Below are 15,806 nucleotides of genomic sequence, written 5' to 3' on the forward strand. Positions count from 1 at the left end.
GCCTTTCCCCTGCCGCAGCCCCACATGGGGTTTCTGGGCCTTGGAGTTCCCCAGGCACGAAGGTCTGTTCTCTAGCCCAGGCACTGTTGACCAAGCCAGGGACTTACATGGCTGAGAAGAGCTGTTGGGGAGCAGCCTACTTTTTCTTCCCTGCACCCCAGATCTATTGAGAATGGTGCAGGGTGTGCCTGGGATGGAAGAGGCAGACCCCTCGGAGAAAAGACAAGTGGAAGGGCAATGGAGTGGGGGAAACATTTATTTGACTTCCAGGAAAGCTACAAACAAATACCAAAAGCGAATCACTGAGACAGGCCCCGCAAAGACAGATTTCACACGTAGCACAGCATCCACTCGCTCACTACAAATGGTCTTGGAAGCAAAATGGTTAAGGGAGAGATGGGTCTGACCCAGAATATCCCCATATTTACAAGCTTTGGGCCCTCTAGCCAGACCCATAGATTCACAGAGAAATACACAAGACATTTTGCACTGAGGATCATTTTTGTTTCCGTATACTCCCAGACCAGGCCTTGCGGGGCCTACCCAGGCAGCAGGAACTTAAATCTCACTATCTTCTTTCTTTCTTCTCAATATCATCCCTTTGGTCCTCCCTAGCCCCTTCCCACCCTAGGACCAAGCCCCTAGGAGACTTGGGCCTGGGGAGTGGAGAGAGAGGAGGAGGAGAATGAAAAGAGACTCCATCTCCGAGGCCAGCTCAGCTTGGCCCCACTGCGGCACTACCCCATCTCAACTGCTGCCCCTTACAGAAGTTTCCAGCTGAAACTCAAAATACAGCGATCATCTTTTTATAAATAAGTTAGAACACAGATGGGGAGGGGAGAGTTCACATTAAACATGCGAATTTCTTTTTTTTTTTTTTTTTCCCTGGGGGAAGGACTGCAATCACAGACACAAACATTCAGAAACGCTGGCGGATTTGGGGCAAGCAGAAGGGAGTTGGGAGCATGGAAGGAAAATAATAATAATTATTATTATTAACAATAATAACAAGATAACCAGTCCAGGAGAGAGGGAGCCACAGGAAGACCTAAGACCAAACGAAATATCGAAATATCGTAACACAAGGCCGGGGCGAGGCAGGCTTGTGGGAACCGGTCCCCAGCGGGCGGCGGCAGCGCGGGGAGGATTGGAGGGGCTAGGGCTGGGGGTGGCATGGGCTCTTGGGCCGCTGGGCTCCTCTGGGCGGGCTCAGGGCTGGAAGGCGCTGCCGGCTGTAGCCAGGCTCATACTTTTCAGTTTGTTGTCCTTCTTCCACTTCATGCGCCGGTTCTGGAACCAGATCTTGATCTGGCGCTCGGACAGGCAGAGTGCGTGGGCGATCTCGATGCGCCGTCGCCGGGTCAGGTAGCGGTTGAAGTGGAACTCCTTTTCCAGCTCCAGGGTCTGGTAGCGGGTATACGCGGTCCGGGCCCTTTTCCCGTCCGGCCCGGTCATATCTGGAGCAGACAGAGGAAAGCCGCAAGGCAACGTTATTCCGGTTAAGGGAGGGGGCACTGGGTGGGAGGGGGCGGGGGAGCAGGACCCAAGCGTCCGGGCACCCAGCTCACCACAGCTCCAATCCTCTCTACTCCAGATGCCCACATTGAAGCTCGATTTCTGCACCCCTTTCTCCTGCATCCCCCACTTCTGCCGGCAGCTAGTGCGCCCGGCTTTGTCTTTTGCTCGCTCCTAGTGCCTCACCCTTGGCTGGGCTCAGGCGGCCGCTCGCCCCGGGAGGGAGGAGAGCGGTTGCACTTTTGCCCTGGAAAGCTCCTTTTACTGCTCACCCCTTCTTTGCTAGCGGTAGTCTCAAAATTTCAGGGGTAAGCAGGACCCTTCCCCACATTACATGAACCCCATCCTTTATTCTAAAGCTGGTACAGCTGCGCTAATAAAAACCTAAGCCGAAGCTGAAACAAATTATTAAAAATACCCCCCTCTAACAGAGAGACCCTGTTTGGCTCTGTCTACCAAGCTATGAGGCCCCTCTTGGAGACTTCTCCCCCTTGGAAAAATGAATCTATATTTAGGGTAAAGCCAAGCTCTCCTTGTTCCCCCCATCCCACCCTAAAACGCAGAGAAGGAAAGCTGAGAATACAAAAAAGAGAGAGAGAATTACCATGGCTGATGTGAAGCTTCCTCATCCAGGGGAATATCTGCGGAGTCTGCCCCTCGGGCGCGGCTGTGGAGGTGGCCATGGGCTCTGGCTGCGCCCGAGCTAGGCTGGGGCTGCTTAGCTGGCTCGCCGCTTCCTCAGGCTCCGAGGACGCACTGGCCTCGTCTATTTCGGTGAAATTGGCGCTGGAACTGGCTGAGGTCGCCTGGTCGGAGGGGGACGAAGCAGAGGGCTTGGCGCCGTGGCTGTCGCCGTTGGTGCAGGGCAGGGACTCGGGCGAGGACAGGGAGCAGCTCGAAGCCGCTTGCCTGAAGCGGGGCTCCTGGGCGGGCGCGGGGAAGGCGCGCGAGCTCTCGCCCACCGCCCCAAAGTGGCTGGAGGAGGCCGAGGAGCGGTTGACGCTGAGGTCCATCCCATTGTAATTGTAGCCGTAAGAGCCGGTGTGCATGGCAGCGGGATCCCTGTAAGAGCCGCTCAGAGAGCTGCCACTGCCATAATTTAGCAACTGATAGTCCGGGCCATTTGGATAACGCCCCGAGAAGGAGTTTACAAAGTACGAGCTCATTTGGGTGATTTTGGAGGGCTTGATTTGTGGATCGTGGTCGTTATAACCCTGTGCTTCACGATTTATGATGTATTAATGAATTATAGCGATGCACTGTACTTCGTTTTGCTATGTATGCGGCCAAATATGGGGGGGGTTGGAAGGGGGGTGGGGGGGCGTTAGGGAATCACGTGCTTTTGTTGACCAGTCGTAAATTCTCGCTGATGACCTCAAGAGGTAATTCATGCTCTATGGTTACAAATAATGACGATCCGAGAATCGTTAGGGCCGATTCAATGCGAGCCTCCAAGAGAGGGGGAAAAAGGAGAAGGGGGAGAAACAGGGAGAAGGTTGGCGTTGGCCTCTGAGCAGAGCGCGCCACCTCCCGGCGATCGATGGGAGCGCGGGCGGGAGACCGCTATGGCGGCAGCGGCTGCCTCCCTGCCGGCTCCCTGCAGCCGCCGGGAGAGAAAGAAACCCGGCCAAGGCTCAGCCACAGGGTTGAGCCTTTTCGAGCAGGGGTTGGGCTTTTTACCCACTTTCTTGTGGGTGGGGTTAGCCTCTCTATTTGGTTCCTTCTCCCTACATCATCACTGTCGTTATTATTTTAACTTTGGATGAGAAGATCAAAGATTGAGTTGCTTTTCCCTTTCTCGGGCTTTGCAAGTCTCCGAGTTGGAGGCGGAAATGGGGGAAGGGTTGGAAGTTGTGTGTGAAAAACAATTATTGCAACGGGTTTTCCCCGGGAGCTTAGCCCTGCCTGCATGCTGGTGGGGCTGCTGTTGCCGGTCCACAGCGCCCAGGCCGAGCCGGCAGGACTGGGCGGGAGGCTTGAGAAACAAGCAGGAGAAGCGCTCACTTCTCCTGGGCCACTTGGAAGTTCGAAATCCCCTTCCTGACCTCCTTGGTGGTCCTTAACCCAGGCATGGGAAGTGACAGAGCAGGACAGGGACCCCAGAAGCCGAACACAGCTGGGGCTAAGTGGCCTAGTTGCCGAAAAGACCGCAGCGGCCACCGCGTCTGCTGCTTGGGTTTGAGTAGTAACGTGTCTGAGAGTTTGTAAAGCGGAGCCCCTTCCCCTCGTCCTAGGCTATTGCATTCGGAGGCCCCACTCCAGGCCCCTCACTTGCAGCTGGGCAGTTTGAGAATTTGCCTGGTGTCAGCCGCCTTCCCGGAAAAGGGGTTCCAAGGACCCGCATGCTTTGCTGAGCACCCTGGGCGGCCAGAGACCGCCCGCAGCTGGTCCCCTATTAGAAGGGGATTATTTTCTTTAAAAATAATAAAGGAAGCCAGAGGGCGGAGGAATAAAGGAAAACAGTGGCCGCAACTTGCCCTCTGGGTGCCGCTGCAAGCAGAGAGAGAATGGGCCATTCCCGGTTGAGAGGATGACACTAAATGCCCCATCACCTGGCCTCCTGCCCTGGGGTCTCCAAGGAGCAAGGGAAAGTTGTGCCCTTCGGCCTGTGCCTGGCTGGTGACTTTACATTCCCCTGCTTGAGGCTGATCTCCTACTTGAGGCTGACCTCCTACTTGAGGTGGGAAGGGGCACCTGGAGCCTTCAGCTACAGGGCGAGAGATATCCAGTGGCCCCGTTTTTTAGTCTCCGGAGCCACAGGCCAGGAGTGGAGGGCCAAGGCTGGCGAAAAAACCTGGCCATGTGGACGGGCCAAAGGCCAGGGGTCTCTGCGAAGGTGAGCACAGAAAAGTGCTGCAGAGGCCCCCAGACTCGATGGCTCTGTCTCCGCAAGAGAGCTTTAGGGGCCTCAGTGGCTCCCTTAGTGCTGTGGACACAGGAGGAGAGGCTAGAGAATGAGAGGGAAACAGCCCCTCTCCATCCCCCAAGTCTGCACGGGGAGAGGCGGCTGTGAGCCTCAGCACCAGGGAAACGCAGCGCTGGGGCCTGGGCAGGACTGATCGCTCCAGCCTTTATCTCAGCTGTAACTTCCCAGTCGAACAGGGCTCGCTTCAGCGGGCCAGGGCTCTCGCTCTTGCTGAAGAATTCTGGCTCAAGACAGATGGAGAGGTTGGGGGTTGAGGGGAGAGTGAAAAACGGCAGGGGAGGATCGGAGGTGACCCAGCGTCGAGTTTTCACATCTTTATTATTGTTATTATTATTATTATCATCATCGAAGTATTTCACGTCCCGAGCTAAGACAAGACTACAAACACAACACATAGAAAATTAATAAAATAGAACTTTGTTTTCTTCTGAGGCTCCTCTTCTTACTTCTAGGTAGTATGTGCTCCTTCCAGTGGCTTTGGGGAGGGGGTGGGAGAGATGACAGGTCTGGGATCAGGGAGTCTTCAAGGCCTCCGCTGAGGGGACAGCGAATCTACCATTGAACCGTGCATGGGGGACATGGACGAAATGAGACGCGACAGGGACAAGAGCATTTTGCTCTGCTTCCAGGAAACATCAAGTGAGTCCGATCCTCAGTTCTCACCAGGAAGCCTGATCAGGCTGAGGCGAGTTCCTCGGGAAGGAAGGGCGCGCGGGGTGCTGGGTGGGCTCGAGTAGTGAGGCCTCAGAGCACCCACCGGGAGCTGTGCGGGCGGGGGCGTCCAGGAGAGAGCTGGGCCTTGCCTGTCGTGCGCTGGAGAGCAGGTCTCCTGGCTCCCCCACCCGAGAGCCTTCCTTCCCGGGTCTCTCCGACGCCCTCGGCTCCCCACAGGCCTTTCCCCTCGCGTCCTCCCTCCCTTTCCAGCACCTTCACTCGGCCGGTTTTTCTTCCTCCTCCTCGGCACTGAGCTGAGACGCGCTGAGCAGTTTGCTCTCCTTTTTCCACTTCATGCGTCGGTTCTGGAACCATATCTTGATCTGCCGCTCAGTCAGGCACAGGGCGTGCGCGATCTCGATGCGCCGCCGCCGCGTCAGGTAGCGATTGTAGTGAAACTCCTTCTCCAGCTCCAGCGTCTGGTAACGCGTGTATGTCTGGCGGCCTCGCCGGCCACTGGGCCCAAAGGAGGAACCTGTTACGCAGAGTGGAGATGCTGAGGCCTGGGGTCACCGGGCCCAGGGCCCCCTCCCCTAGTCGACCCTCGAACACAGACTACAGCCAGTACAGGGATACCCTCCACTCTGCCGGTTCCCTTCCCCCGTTTCGCACTCCTCCAGCGCCCCCTCCAGATTCCCTCCTGGTCTCCTAGGCCTGTGCCGTCTGTCTAGATGGGGGAGGGGAGGAGCAGTTTGAACTCCCACCTGAGCCTGGGGGGAGGGGCTGGTCAGGTGTGTCTCTTCCTAGTTGCATCTTGTCTTTCCCTCGCTTTCCATCCATCTTTCTCCCCAACCCCCATTCCGCCAACCCAGTGATAAATCCAGGCCCTTAATCCGTAATGACGTAGATCGATCCATAGTCCACATTAACGGCTCCTCACTTTCGAGTCCGGCTAATGGACATCAGTTGGGACTTAAGGCCAACAAATAATCCAACCTGAGACCCCGCGCCTGTTTCTTCCTCTCTCGCTCCGCCTGCTCCCTCTCTCTTCCTTCCCCTTATTCCTCCTCCCTCCTCTGATTACCACTCCTTTCCTGGTGCCTCATCTTGCCCCAGCCCCCCACCCTCAGGGAAACACAGTCCCAGTCAGACTCAACTCTTCCTCTTCAGCGTCACCTCCTACCCCCTTGCATGACGCACTCCGTTTTTAATGGAGCCGCCTTTGGTTGGGGAACCCTACCAGGGCTGGGAGAGGGGGGCTGGGGGCGCAAAGTAAAGCCAAGCCCGTGACTGCGGGCCCCTGCTCCCTTTCCTGTCCTGGAACCCCGGCTCTGGCCAGGGGCCCCAGGAGAGCACACTCGCTCCTCATTACTCCCAGTGCGGCTGGGACTTTGCAAACTTTGTAACTCCTGCCTAATAGGAGACACAGCGAGAGACCCTGGGCAGGCACCCAATCTCCTCCTATCTTCTAACTGAGATGCCCACCCAGCACCCTGTGGGAGATTGGGGCAGGGGGCGCTCACTAGTTCTGTGTCCCGGGGTGGGGGTCCAGGGGAGCCAGGGCTACGGCGACGGGAAGTCTCACTCACTGTTGCACGAATTCATCCGCTGCATCCACGGATAGACCGGAGTGGAGCACTTCTGCTCTTCTGTCTCGCCGAACACGCTCTTGTCCTGCGCGCAGTCCGACTTCCGCGGCTCGGGGTGGAACGGGGGCGGCTCTTCGGCGCCCGAGAGTGCGCAGGCCGACTCCTTCTCGCGGTAGAAGGCCGGGGCCGGCCCGTAGTCGCAGGGCGCCGCTCGGCCGTAGCCACCGCCCGCCGGCGGGTAATAGGAGGAAGTGGCAAAGCCCTTGTCCTGGCCCGGCCCTGGCCCATAGGGCGCGGGGTAATGCCTCAGCGGGTCCGCATAGCCCGACGAGTAGAGCGGTAGCTGGCCCAGGAAGGACTCCTGCCCGCTGGCCAGAGTGACGGGGAAGGTGGAGTTCACGAAATAGGAACTCATTGGGAGGGGAGACGCGCGCGGCCGCTGCAGCTCCGCCGGGTTTATGATTTGTTGTTTTATAGTCCGAGCGCCGCGCCTATTAGTAGTATATCCGAGATTGGGTTTTAGCTGAGGGGGGATGGCGAGGTGCCAGTGAGGGCCAGAAGGAAATACAACCATCTGATCCAACACTGACCAATGGCAGAGGCAGGAATTGTCAAATAGCACCCAGGAGGAGCGCAGCCCGCACGAGGGACCCGCGCACAAACCTATCAACCTTTTTTTTCCTCCTTCTCCTTCGCCTTTCTCTCTCTCTCCCCAACAACACAGCGCGTCCTGTTCCACCTACGTAGGATCTGTGAAACAGGCTCTGTGCCTTTGAGGGAGGAGGGAGCGTTTAGATTGAGACCACCCCACTCCTGGGTGATTAAATAAATATATCTCTCCCCCCCCCCCACGCAGGATTGGAAAAAGTTAATTGTGTTTTCAGAAAAGTTAACCCCTGCATTGCTTGGGCCCCTTCTCTCCAGGGAGGGGTGGGTACATGTCTCCGAATCTCCTTGAGAGAGAACTAAAGAAGATTTGTTTCTAGGGTTTTGTGTCGGTAGAAGGTGAGAAGAGTTCTCCGCTAAGACAAGCAAAGAAGAAACACCCTCCTCCCCAGGTTTTGAACATGGTTCTTCCTGTTTATCAGATCTGATCTCTCTCCTCCAAGCCTCGGGTTATTGTTCCTGCTTCTCCACAACCCTTCTGTTCTGAGGGGGCAGGCCAGATCCCACTGCCTAGAAGACCCAGAAGAGGAGGAGCTGGCAGGAGGGACTGAGCCCAAGCTTCCCCTTCTGGCTCTGTGGCTAGACTAGGAGCTTCTTGGAAGGTGGCGATGGGGGCGGCTACGCAAAACATTCTGCCTGGTTCTAGTATGCAGCTTCTCACTCTTGGCAGGGGAAGGGGCACTGGGGAAAGCGACTAACCCTCTCCTCACTTGGCAATATGGAGTGAAGGAGTGAGGGGTATCCCTCAGCCTAGGCGGCTTTATTTGTCTGATCCCTATCCTGCCTGCAACCCTCACTCCGGTACCCTCTGCAATCCCAAAAGACTTAAGAATAGCCTGGGCTATAGGATTTTCAGGAATCAAGTATGTCCCTATAAATCTGGGCACAAGGAAGAAATCATTCTTCTTCCAGTTGTGGGCTTCAAACCCTCCTGATAGTTGAGGCAGTCAGAGACCACTGGGAAGAAAGGCACCCTCACTCTTCTTCCAAGTCTCTGTAGGAGCTGCCAGTTCTTTTTGAAATTAATTTTTTCCCAAGACTTGGTTTTTGCTTTAGTTTGATAGGGAGAGAAGGGCATTTGCGTTCTCTTGGGGACTCAGCAGGCAGCTTCCAGCCATCAGCCAGCATTCCCTCTCCCTTCTGTCTGTGTCTCAGCATCGCTACAATTCCCTCCCACACCCCATGTTCATATCATCAGCTTTGCTGCCTTACAAATTTGGGTGTGTGAGAGAATGTATATCTCTGGCTCTTTCATCCAAGGAAAATGAGCATTGAGCCCAGGCTGGGAGACAGGGCCACAGAGCATTTCCAACATTCTAATATGCATACACAGGCCACATAGTGAAGGGTGACAACCTTCACACCTGGGGACAAGAAGGGGCCAGGGCATGGAACAAAGTCAGATGTCAGGCCAGGCTGACCCTCCTCTGCCTTGTCCTTCCTTTGAGCTCCTTTTTCTGGCCAAGTTCTCCCCACTGAAGATGGAACAAGACACTAGGGAAGGTGGTAGAGGACTGAGCTTAGATGACCAAGGGTGGGAACTTATTTGGTTGCAACATGGTCTCCAAGGCTCTCTGAACTCAGGGCAACTTCTAGGCTGTACCTTAATGGCAAAATGGCCATCCCTGGATGTCCCTCCAATCACTTCCTAACCTGACTCTATGGGAGTTTTTGATAAGCATTTAAGAAAACAAATTTAAACCCTCTGATCATGAAGAAGGATAAATATTCCAAACCTAGCTATGGTTGGGCTCGCTTCTAGAGAGGACTAGGGGCCATTTGAACTGGGGGAAAAAAAGTGGGAGAGAGGGCTTGCATGCACCTCCCTCCCTGCTGCTGAGGCTGAGCCCTGGGCCTCAGCCTTCCGTGCCTCCTCCCGGCCCAACAATGTCCCCATCCTAGCACTAAATAGTGTGGTTTTCTCAGTGGAGTCTGAACAAAATAAGATCTGGTGAGGAAGGGAGCATTTCCCTGTGTCAGAAGCAGGAAAATAATTGCCCTATCTTTAGAATCACAGCCCCCAAATTTACCTCACCTCTGCAGGTTGCTTGTCTGGAGATGGAGCCACTACAGGCAGGGCCTGGGCGCCTGGAGTCGGGCATGAAAGGAAATAGCGCCTCATCGCTCTTATCTAAGCCCAGAGGTATTTATGAGCGTTTATTCGTCTGATCCGTTTGTTTGGGAAAAAGAGCAGGCGGGCAGGGCGGGCCAGAGACTGACTCCTTTCTGGAGCCAGATCCCTACGAATCTGTCTGTGGTTCGGTCCACCGCCCTCTGTCTGTCTCCATGGGGGAATATGTAAATACACAGCGGGCTCAGCCATCCGCCAGTCTGGGGTGTCTCTCCCTGCCTCAACGAAGAAGTGTGTGTTCAGAGAGATGGATAGAAGTGTGTACCAATTCTTGAGTACATAACAGAGGGATTGCACAGATACCCCACAGGCAGGATTTATAATTGTAATCTTCTATGCTGTGAGTCTGCAGTCCTGTGGGAAGCTAACACATTCCAGCTCCCAGGAAAATGTTTCCTAAGTTGTGTTCAGTTCAGGAGAAAAATTCTTGATAGGTAACCTCAGGAGGGATATTTGCCTCTTTGTGTGTGTGTGTGTGTGTGTGTGTGTGTGTGTGGTGTGTGTGGGGGGTGCTGAGACATTGTCCAGGCTTCTGATTTCCTCTAAGCTATAAGGCCCTCTCCCTCAGCTCTTTGGGGGTGATGAGCACCTTCCCCCACTACTCCCAACTTTGGCTGGGGTGGGGTGGAATGAAAATAATTCAACTCAATTCTCACCCTGGACTCTGTTTCTCTGGGTTTGGGGAACATAAATAAATGTTCCCAGGGGTGCTGAGTGATCACTCCCATAGGTTGAGGAAGGCTCTTTAGATGAGACACTTTGCCCTAAAATTGGTCCGTCCAAATCAAAGTACAAAGCCTTCATTTTCATTATGCAAATGAGTGGCATCCTCTTTGATCTTTAGGGGGAGTGAGCAGTAGCGCTGAGGCCATTCTCCCGGTTTCCTACCCGCACCCAGGGCGCAACCTAAAGGCCCTGAAGTGTTTCAGTACCATGTACCAGCTTGACTTCTCTACATGTCTTTTGGATTGTCCAAAAGTAAAACAATCTCCGAGGGGCCAAGGACCTTCTAGGGCTGGCTCCGTGGGGGCCTCCTATAGAGCACCTCGCTGAGCCGGGCCATATAGCCACCAGAAAGTCACTCTCCCTGCAGAAAAGCTGAAAAGAGCTGCTCCAGAGGTTCCAAAAGCGGGTGGGGGCCGCAGCCACAGTGTTTGTCCCCAGCACCACCAGGCACCTTAACCTCATCAGCTCCTCTAGCCCTGGGCCAGACTCTGAGAACACCTTGATCTGACTGGCACCGCAGGCAATTTCCTGGAACCCCACCCCCACCCAGGAATGGGACCACAGCACCTTTAAAGGAACTGCCAGAGCTTCCTCCTACGGCTTGAAAGCCCAAGCTAATCAGTAACCCGTGAGACAGGGGCCAATATTCAAACGCTGCAGCAGAGGCGCATAGCCTAGCCCTGGCCACCCCCTCTTGGGAAGGTGGTCGAGTTAAGCCGGTGTGAAGGGTCCAACAGGAACAGAAATTACGACGGTGTGGTTCCTTAATGATTTAGCCCCAGTCCACTACCAAATTTTTCCCAAATCATATTTAGGTCGACTTCGCTTGAAAAGATCGAGAATGGGGGAGGGGATTGACACTCACTTGCAGACATCAACAGTTTCCAGAAAACTCCGTTCAATTCCTTCACCACGAACCCACCAACCAAGGAACTGGCGAGACCCACCAGCCAACCAGGAGAACACAGACCCGGTTTGTCTTTTGACAACCGAGTGGAACTGCCGGGGCCGGCGCCTGCCCTGCGGGTCCCCTCCCTTGGCAGAGAAGAAAACCAAATAAACCTTGAACAGCCTTGGCTTCGGATGTCTCAAGCTGCCTCATCCTCTCCCGCGCCTTGGTGGGGTGGGGGTGGGGTGGGGATGGCGGTGGGGGTCTTGTCCCTGATCCCTCTACTCTTTGATTCAGGGCCCCTGCCCGCTGGAAGCAGAATTAGACATTTTAAAATATGCCCTAGAGGAAGCCGCTTCCCCTGCCAGCCGCCAGGTTTGGGGCTGGGATGGGCGGAGACTGGGGGAGTGGGAATTTGGGGATGATGGGTGGAGAGACTTCTCTAACCCACACCGGGGAACCAAGATCCAGCTGAGAGCGTCGGCGTGGGCCCGAAATCCCCCGAATCCCGTGGACCCTGCGCGACCGGGTCTCCAGGCGTCGGGGGCACCGCTGGACAGTGTCGCGGGGCTTGCGGCGCCTAAGCCGCTTGTCTCCGAACGGACGGTAGATGGCAGCAAACCGCATAATTTGGGTCACAGCGCACTGTCTAAGGGAGGATTTATAACCCTCCACGACTACAGGAGAAAAAGACCTTTAGTATGGGTGGGTTTGGGAAATTTTTCCCTTGAGAATAGGCCCCGAGTGCCGTGGGTGCTGGCGGAGAACTCTCGCTACGAAGCCCAGCGGTCCCTCCGGGCTCTCAGGCCGGGCCTGAACCTAGGGCATCTACCTGGGGCCACAGAGCTGCCTCTTTCGTGCCACAAGTGGCCGCGTCTTTCCTCTCCTAGCTTAGGACTGGGATAATAAATATATCCCCACTTCCAAAACGCCCCAGACCCTATAACTCCGGGGCAACCAGAGGCCTGAGGCTGAAAGCCCTGCATCTGGTCTTAAGAAAGAGAAAAGCAATTACATGTTTGTGCACACCTAACTAAAAATCCCAATCTCTCCTGGCCTGCACAGCCAGCATCACTCATCTCTTGGCTGGAAGCTTCCCCAGAAACTCCCTTACCTCATTTTAAAGTACTTGCCTCAAGGCTGGCACCTACTTCCACCCCACCAGCCACTTTAGGAATCTCTGTCTCCTGCCCAATGGTTCTCTGCCCTCCCCACCCTCTAGAAGGCCTGACTGAGGGATAAAATCGGACACCCGAGGGACGGGACCGTCTGAGCTCAGTGCCAGTTAGCTTTTCAGTTTAGACGCGGCTAGGTCCCATAATTGGATTTTCTTTTTATTTTCTTCTTTCATTTCTTTCTTTTTTATTTTTATTTACAAGCCTAAAACAAAAATGCACTTAACGGCTTCTTCACAGTCACCACGTCTGGACCCAGGAAAGTTTGAAATGTTATCATATCAGACATATACATGGCAATTTTTTCCTCCACCGAAATTCACACATCCCATACCAATACAACGCAAGTAATAGAATCAATATCGTGCAGAAACCAACAGCTGTAACCTACCGCATTAAAACCACAAAACTGTCTCCCTGCAGAGCGAGGCTCCCTCCTGCGGGAGTGGCGAGATACTTGGGCATTCTCGGGCAGGCTTCCTGGTGGGTGTGTGTGTGGGGTCTCTCTCGTTTTTGGTGTCTCCACCCACAGCCCTTTAATTTCAAAAATGTCTCCGAAGGGAGATAGTGAACATTTCTCTGTGAATTGTCTTTTCTGTGTTTCTCTAGCCGTTTCCTCTCCCTCGCCGGCCTCGGCAGAGATTCCAGGCCCTATAGAGACCAGGACGTCCCTTAACGCCACCGCCCCACATGCCAATGCTTCTGGGAACCCAGCGATATCCGCACCAGGCAAGATAACTGCGCGGGGGCAATAGCCAGAGGCCGGGACAAGGGAGGGATGGCAGGAGGGGGAGGGGGCAAGCCCACGGGGGCCATAACGACTGGCTTCTTTAGGTGCCACTGAAGTCCAGATACCCCCCCATCCTCTCTTTCGCTGCCCCCTTGCTTGAGTCTCTCCTCCAAGCTTAAGAAGGCGACTTAGAGCTGGTCTCCTGGCCCTCTTTTGATTCCTCTTCCCGCTTTCCCTGCCTTGGCTCCCCCTCCAGGAAGCAGCCACCCCTCTCTCCACCACCGAATTTCCTGGGAAGCTTTTCCCTGCAGCGCCCAGAGATGGGGTTCAGCCCCGTCTTGGAGCGGGGGAGGAGGGAGAAAAACCCAAGCCCCACCCCCCCACACACAAAAGCGATGCAAAAGAACAGGAAAATTGTAGAATCTCCCTTACCTTTGCAGACCTTGGGATTTTTTTTCCCCTCCGGATTGAAAGGAATGGATAGGGAGGAAAGAAGGAGTATTCAGTTTCTTCTTCAGCTTCCAGATAATATTGTCCCAACGTGAGAGCCGTTGCTTCCCCTTCTCAGACTTGGGAGAGAGGGTGTTTCATTTTTCTGACATTTGCATAGAAAATGGAGTAAGTTCTGGCTTTGAAAAATAGTATCGGGCTGCGGTCCTGGGCAGATTGTCCATTTACCTTCCATGGTGACTAAAATCCCAGATCAGTGAGAAAATTAACTTAGGAATCAAAATTATTTTTGGTTCTCTCTTTGTGTAATTCCCACCGCTCCTTCTCTCCCTCTCCCTCTTGCGCGCTCTCTCTCTCTTTTCTCCTCACCCCCCTCTGTCGTCCTCTCTCTCTTTTGCTCTATCGAGCTGATACTGAAGTATAAAAATATCAAGAGGCTGGAGCCCTGAAGGACGACAGTGCTCCGACCTAGGTGTGGTGTCCAAAAGAATGCTGCATTATAACCACCAGGGAAATGATAAAAAGTTCATGTTCACGATCGCCCGGCCACATGACCGGCGCCGGCCAATCGCTGGATTCAACCACTCATAAACTTCTATCACAAAGTTGTAAATTTTCATAAAACAACAAGGAATTTATTGCATTTCTTCATGGCTGCTCCACCAGCAACCCTTTTCTCAGTCGCCATCTTCTTTTCTTCTCCTTCTCTCTTTTTGGGGAAACCCCAATCTGAGAAGGGGTGAGATTTGGGGGGGCAGGGAATCAGAGTGGAGAAGCCATAACCGTACAGCAGGGAAGGGGGTTCTTTTCCGAACCTCCCTATTTTCCACAGAAGCTCTGCTCCCTCTTTGAGTAAAAGTCTACCCCAAATCCTCTGCATAGGGACTGTTCTGAGACAATTTTGGGGTGAGGCAGGAGCAGGAGCCAGTTCCTAGAGTAGACACCTTCATAAGGGCAAAATGAAAGCTTCAGTGTCCCCTTTCCCCCTCTAAACTGGCCCCCTCATTGCTAGCCCTGTAGATGGCAGGACCCCCACCTGTGAGGTTGGCGGCATTGCAGGCATGGGGGCCTTAAATCCCCTAGGGCTTAGTGTTTGCACCAGAAGGAGAAGTGGCCTGGATGGGGGCCAAGGCAGATAGTCAGATTCTCGCCTCCGCAACCCAGAAACTGGGGGAGGGTAAACCCGGATCCTGGCTTCTCCCGCCCAAATGCAGCCAAGTCCAGGTTCCCTTTGACAGCCCATGCGCTCTCCAGGGCGTTACTTGGTCATTAATGGGGGAAACCGCAGGTTTAGAAGCATTTTACATACAAATTCAAATTCAGCAGATTATCCTAAAACCAACTCCCCTCCCTTTTTCTGTCCAAAGTCTGTTTAAATTTAAACAATCCAGGGTTTATAATCGAGTAAATGCTAAAAATCATTTCAGCGGGTCTAGCTGCATAGACACCATCTTCTAAGTTTTGGTCCTTCAATCAGCGGGTGTTTGGAAGCAAAAAACAAAATAAAAATTCAGCCCGGGTTTCTCAGGTCCCCTGAAATAACCCCGTCTTTCAAGTTGACCTACCAATGCCCAAATTGAGGAAACGAAATAACCTCTCCCCACATATTTTTCCCCCTCTCTCTATGTGCTGCGGAGATGGTTCCAGGCTGCTAGCGGCGGCTCAGAGAGCGGGCGGAGAGGCGCGGAGGAAGCCCCGGGCGTGGCGCGGCCAGGCTCAGAGAGCGGCCGGGAGGCGGCCACACCAGCCTGGTAAACTCGCACTGCTCAGGGTCTTGCTCCCGGACTCATTCCCTTCCCCACCCCCCATTTTAAAGTTTTATTTCGGTCGTCTGTGTCAATTTAGAACGAGATAAATTAAGACAAAGGAAAGTAAAATAAATCGAAATAAAATAAAAGAATAGCTCTTGCCGAAAATGTTTGCCGTGCAAGCAAGAAGCTGTGAGCGCCCTAGCTGGAGGCTGCTCTGCGCCGACTGAGAGGCCTCTACTCCAGGGCCTGGCCTCTACCCAACGCCACCCAAGAAGCCAGAGTGGATTTGGGTGTTCATTTTCCCTTTCCTTCCACTATTCCTTCATATGGGGCCTAGCAGCTTGGATTTCAGCTCCGTCTTTGTGCCTGGGCTGCAGCCCAGATCCAGATCCCGCAGCTCGGTTTCCAGGCCTGAATGAGGAAGCGGGTTTGTGAAATGGTGAGGTTTTTGTTTTGTTGTTTTGTGAGCGTGTGTGACTAAGCATGTGGGCTCCTGAATGCGTTTACTTGGGGGCAAATATGAATCTGTGTTTATAAGCCAATGTGTGAATGTACGTTGGTATCAATGTGTCTGCGATTGTGAATGTGTGTTTACTGGTGGGCG

At 54.0% G+C, this 15,806-nt stretch overlaps 3 protein-coding genes and 1 long non-coding RNA gene across 10 annotated transcripts in view; 1 reads left to right on the forward strand and 3 right to left on the reverse strand.

Moving 5' to 3' along the window:
- HOXB3 (homeobox B3) overlaps positions 1–13,523 on the reverse strand; it is a 55,796-nt gene extending 42,273 nt beyond the window's left edge. For all 5 annotated transcript variants that reach the window (XM_037993533.2, XM_073005397.1, XM_037993534.2 and 2 more), the window contains exon 1: positions 13,434–13,523. The gene's annotated coding sequence lies outside the window, so the exon portion shown is untranslated. The remainder of the gene's footprint in view (positions 1–13,433) is intronic.
- On the reverse strand, positions 239–4,637 carry HOXB5 (homeobox B5). The gene is made up of 2 exons (XM_008013005.3): positions 2,120–4,637; positions 239–1,457 (listed from the first exon to the last, which is right to left on the reverse strand). Exons 1-2 carry the CDS (start codon positions 2,679–2,681, stop codon positions 1,210–1,212), a joined length of 810 nt encoding a protein of 269 aa, XP_008011196.1. The 5' UTR covers positions 2,682–4,637; the 3' UTR covers positions 239–1,209.
- On the forward strand, positions 1,260–11,289 carry LOC119622148 (uncharacterized). Its single transcript, XR_005238780.2, has 3 exons — positions 1,260–1,365; positions 9,394–9,493; positions 11,023–11,289. It is a non-coding gene; the product is annotated as an uncharacterized lncRNA (long non-coding RNA).
- On the reverse strand, positions 4,741–13,536 carry HOXB6 (homeobox B6). 3 transcript variants are annotated; one of them, XM_008013003.3, is made up of 3 exons: positions 13,434–13,536; positions 6,685–7,175; positions 4,741–5,630 (listed from the first exon to the last, which is right to left on the reverse strand). In XM_008013003.3, exons 2-3 carry the CDS (start codon positions 7,097–7,099, stop codon positions 5,371–5,373), a joined length of 675 nt encoding a protein of 224 aa, XP_008011194.1. In that variant the 5' UTR covers positions 7,100–7,175; positions 13,434–13,536; the 3' UTR covers positions 4,741–5,370. The 3 variants fall into 3 exon arrangements, with proteins under 3 accessions (XP_008011194.1, XP_008011193.1, XP_008011192.1); XM_008013002.3 differs by having other exon boundaries at positions 6,685–7,207; positions 13,434–13,529; XM_008013001.3 differs by lacking the exon at positions 13,434–13,536 and having other exon boundaries at positions 6,685–7,405.
- Between the last annotated feature and the right edge of the window lie 2,270 nt (positions 13,537–15,806).

Source organism: Chlorocebus sabaeus, chromosome 16, assembly GCF_047675955.1.
Source record: "Chlorocebus sabaeus isolate Y175 chromosome 16, mChlSab1.0.hap1, whole genome shotgun sequence".
NCBI lineage: Eukaryota > Metazoa > Chordata > Mammalia > Primates > Cercopithecidae > Chlorocebus > Chlorocebus sabaeus.

What these genes read in the sequence shown, in the direction of transcription:
- HOXB6 (XM_008013001.3), bottom strand. Translation starts at nt 7,258, where the DNA reads ATGGTTGTATTTCCTTCTGGCCCTCACTGGCACCTCGCCATCCCCCCT. An exon ending in GCGGATGAATTCGTGCAACA is followed by an intron (nt 5,631 to 6,684) that starts GTGAGTGAGACT and finishes TCTGCGTAACAG; the next exon opens with GTTCCTCCTTTGGGCCCAGT.
- HOXB5 (XM_008013005.3), bottom strand. Translation starts at nt 2,681, where the DNA reads ATGAGCTCGTACTTTGTAAACTCCTTCTCGGGGCGTTATCCAAATGGC. An exon ending in GAAGCTTCACATCAGCCATG is followed by an intron (nt 1,458 to 2,119) that starts GTAATTCTCTCT and finishes TGTCTGCTCCAG; the next exon opens with ATATGACCGGGCCGGACGGG.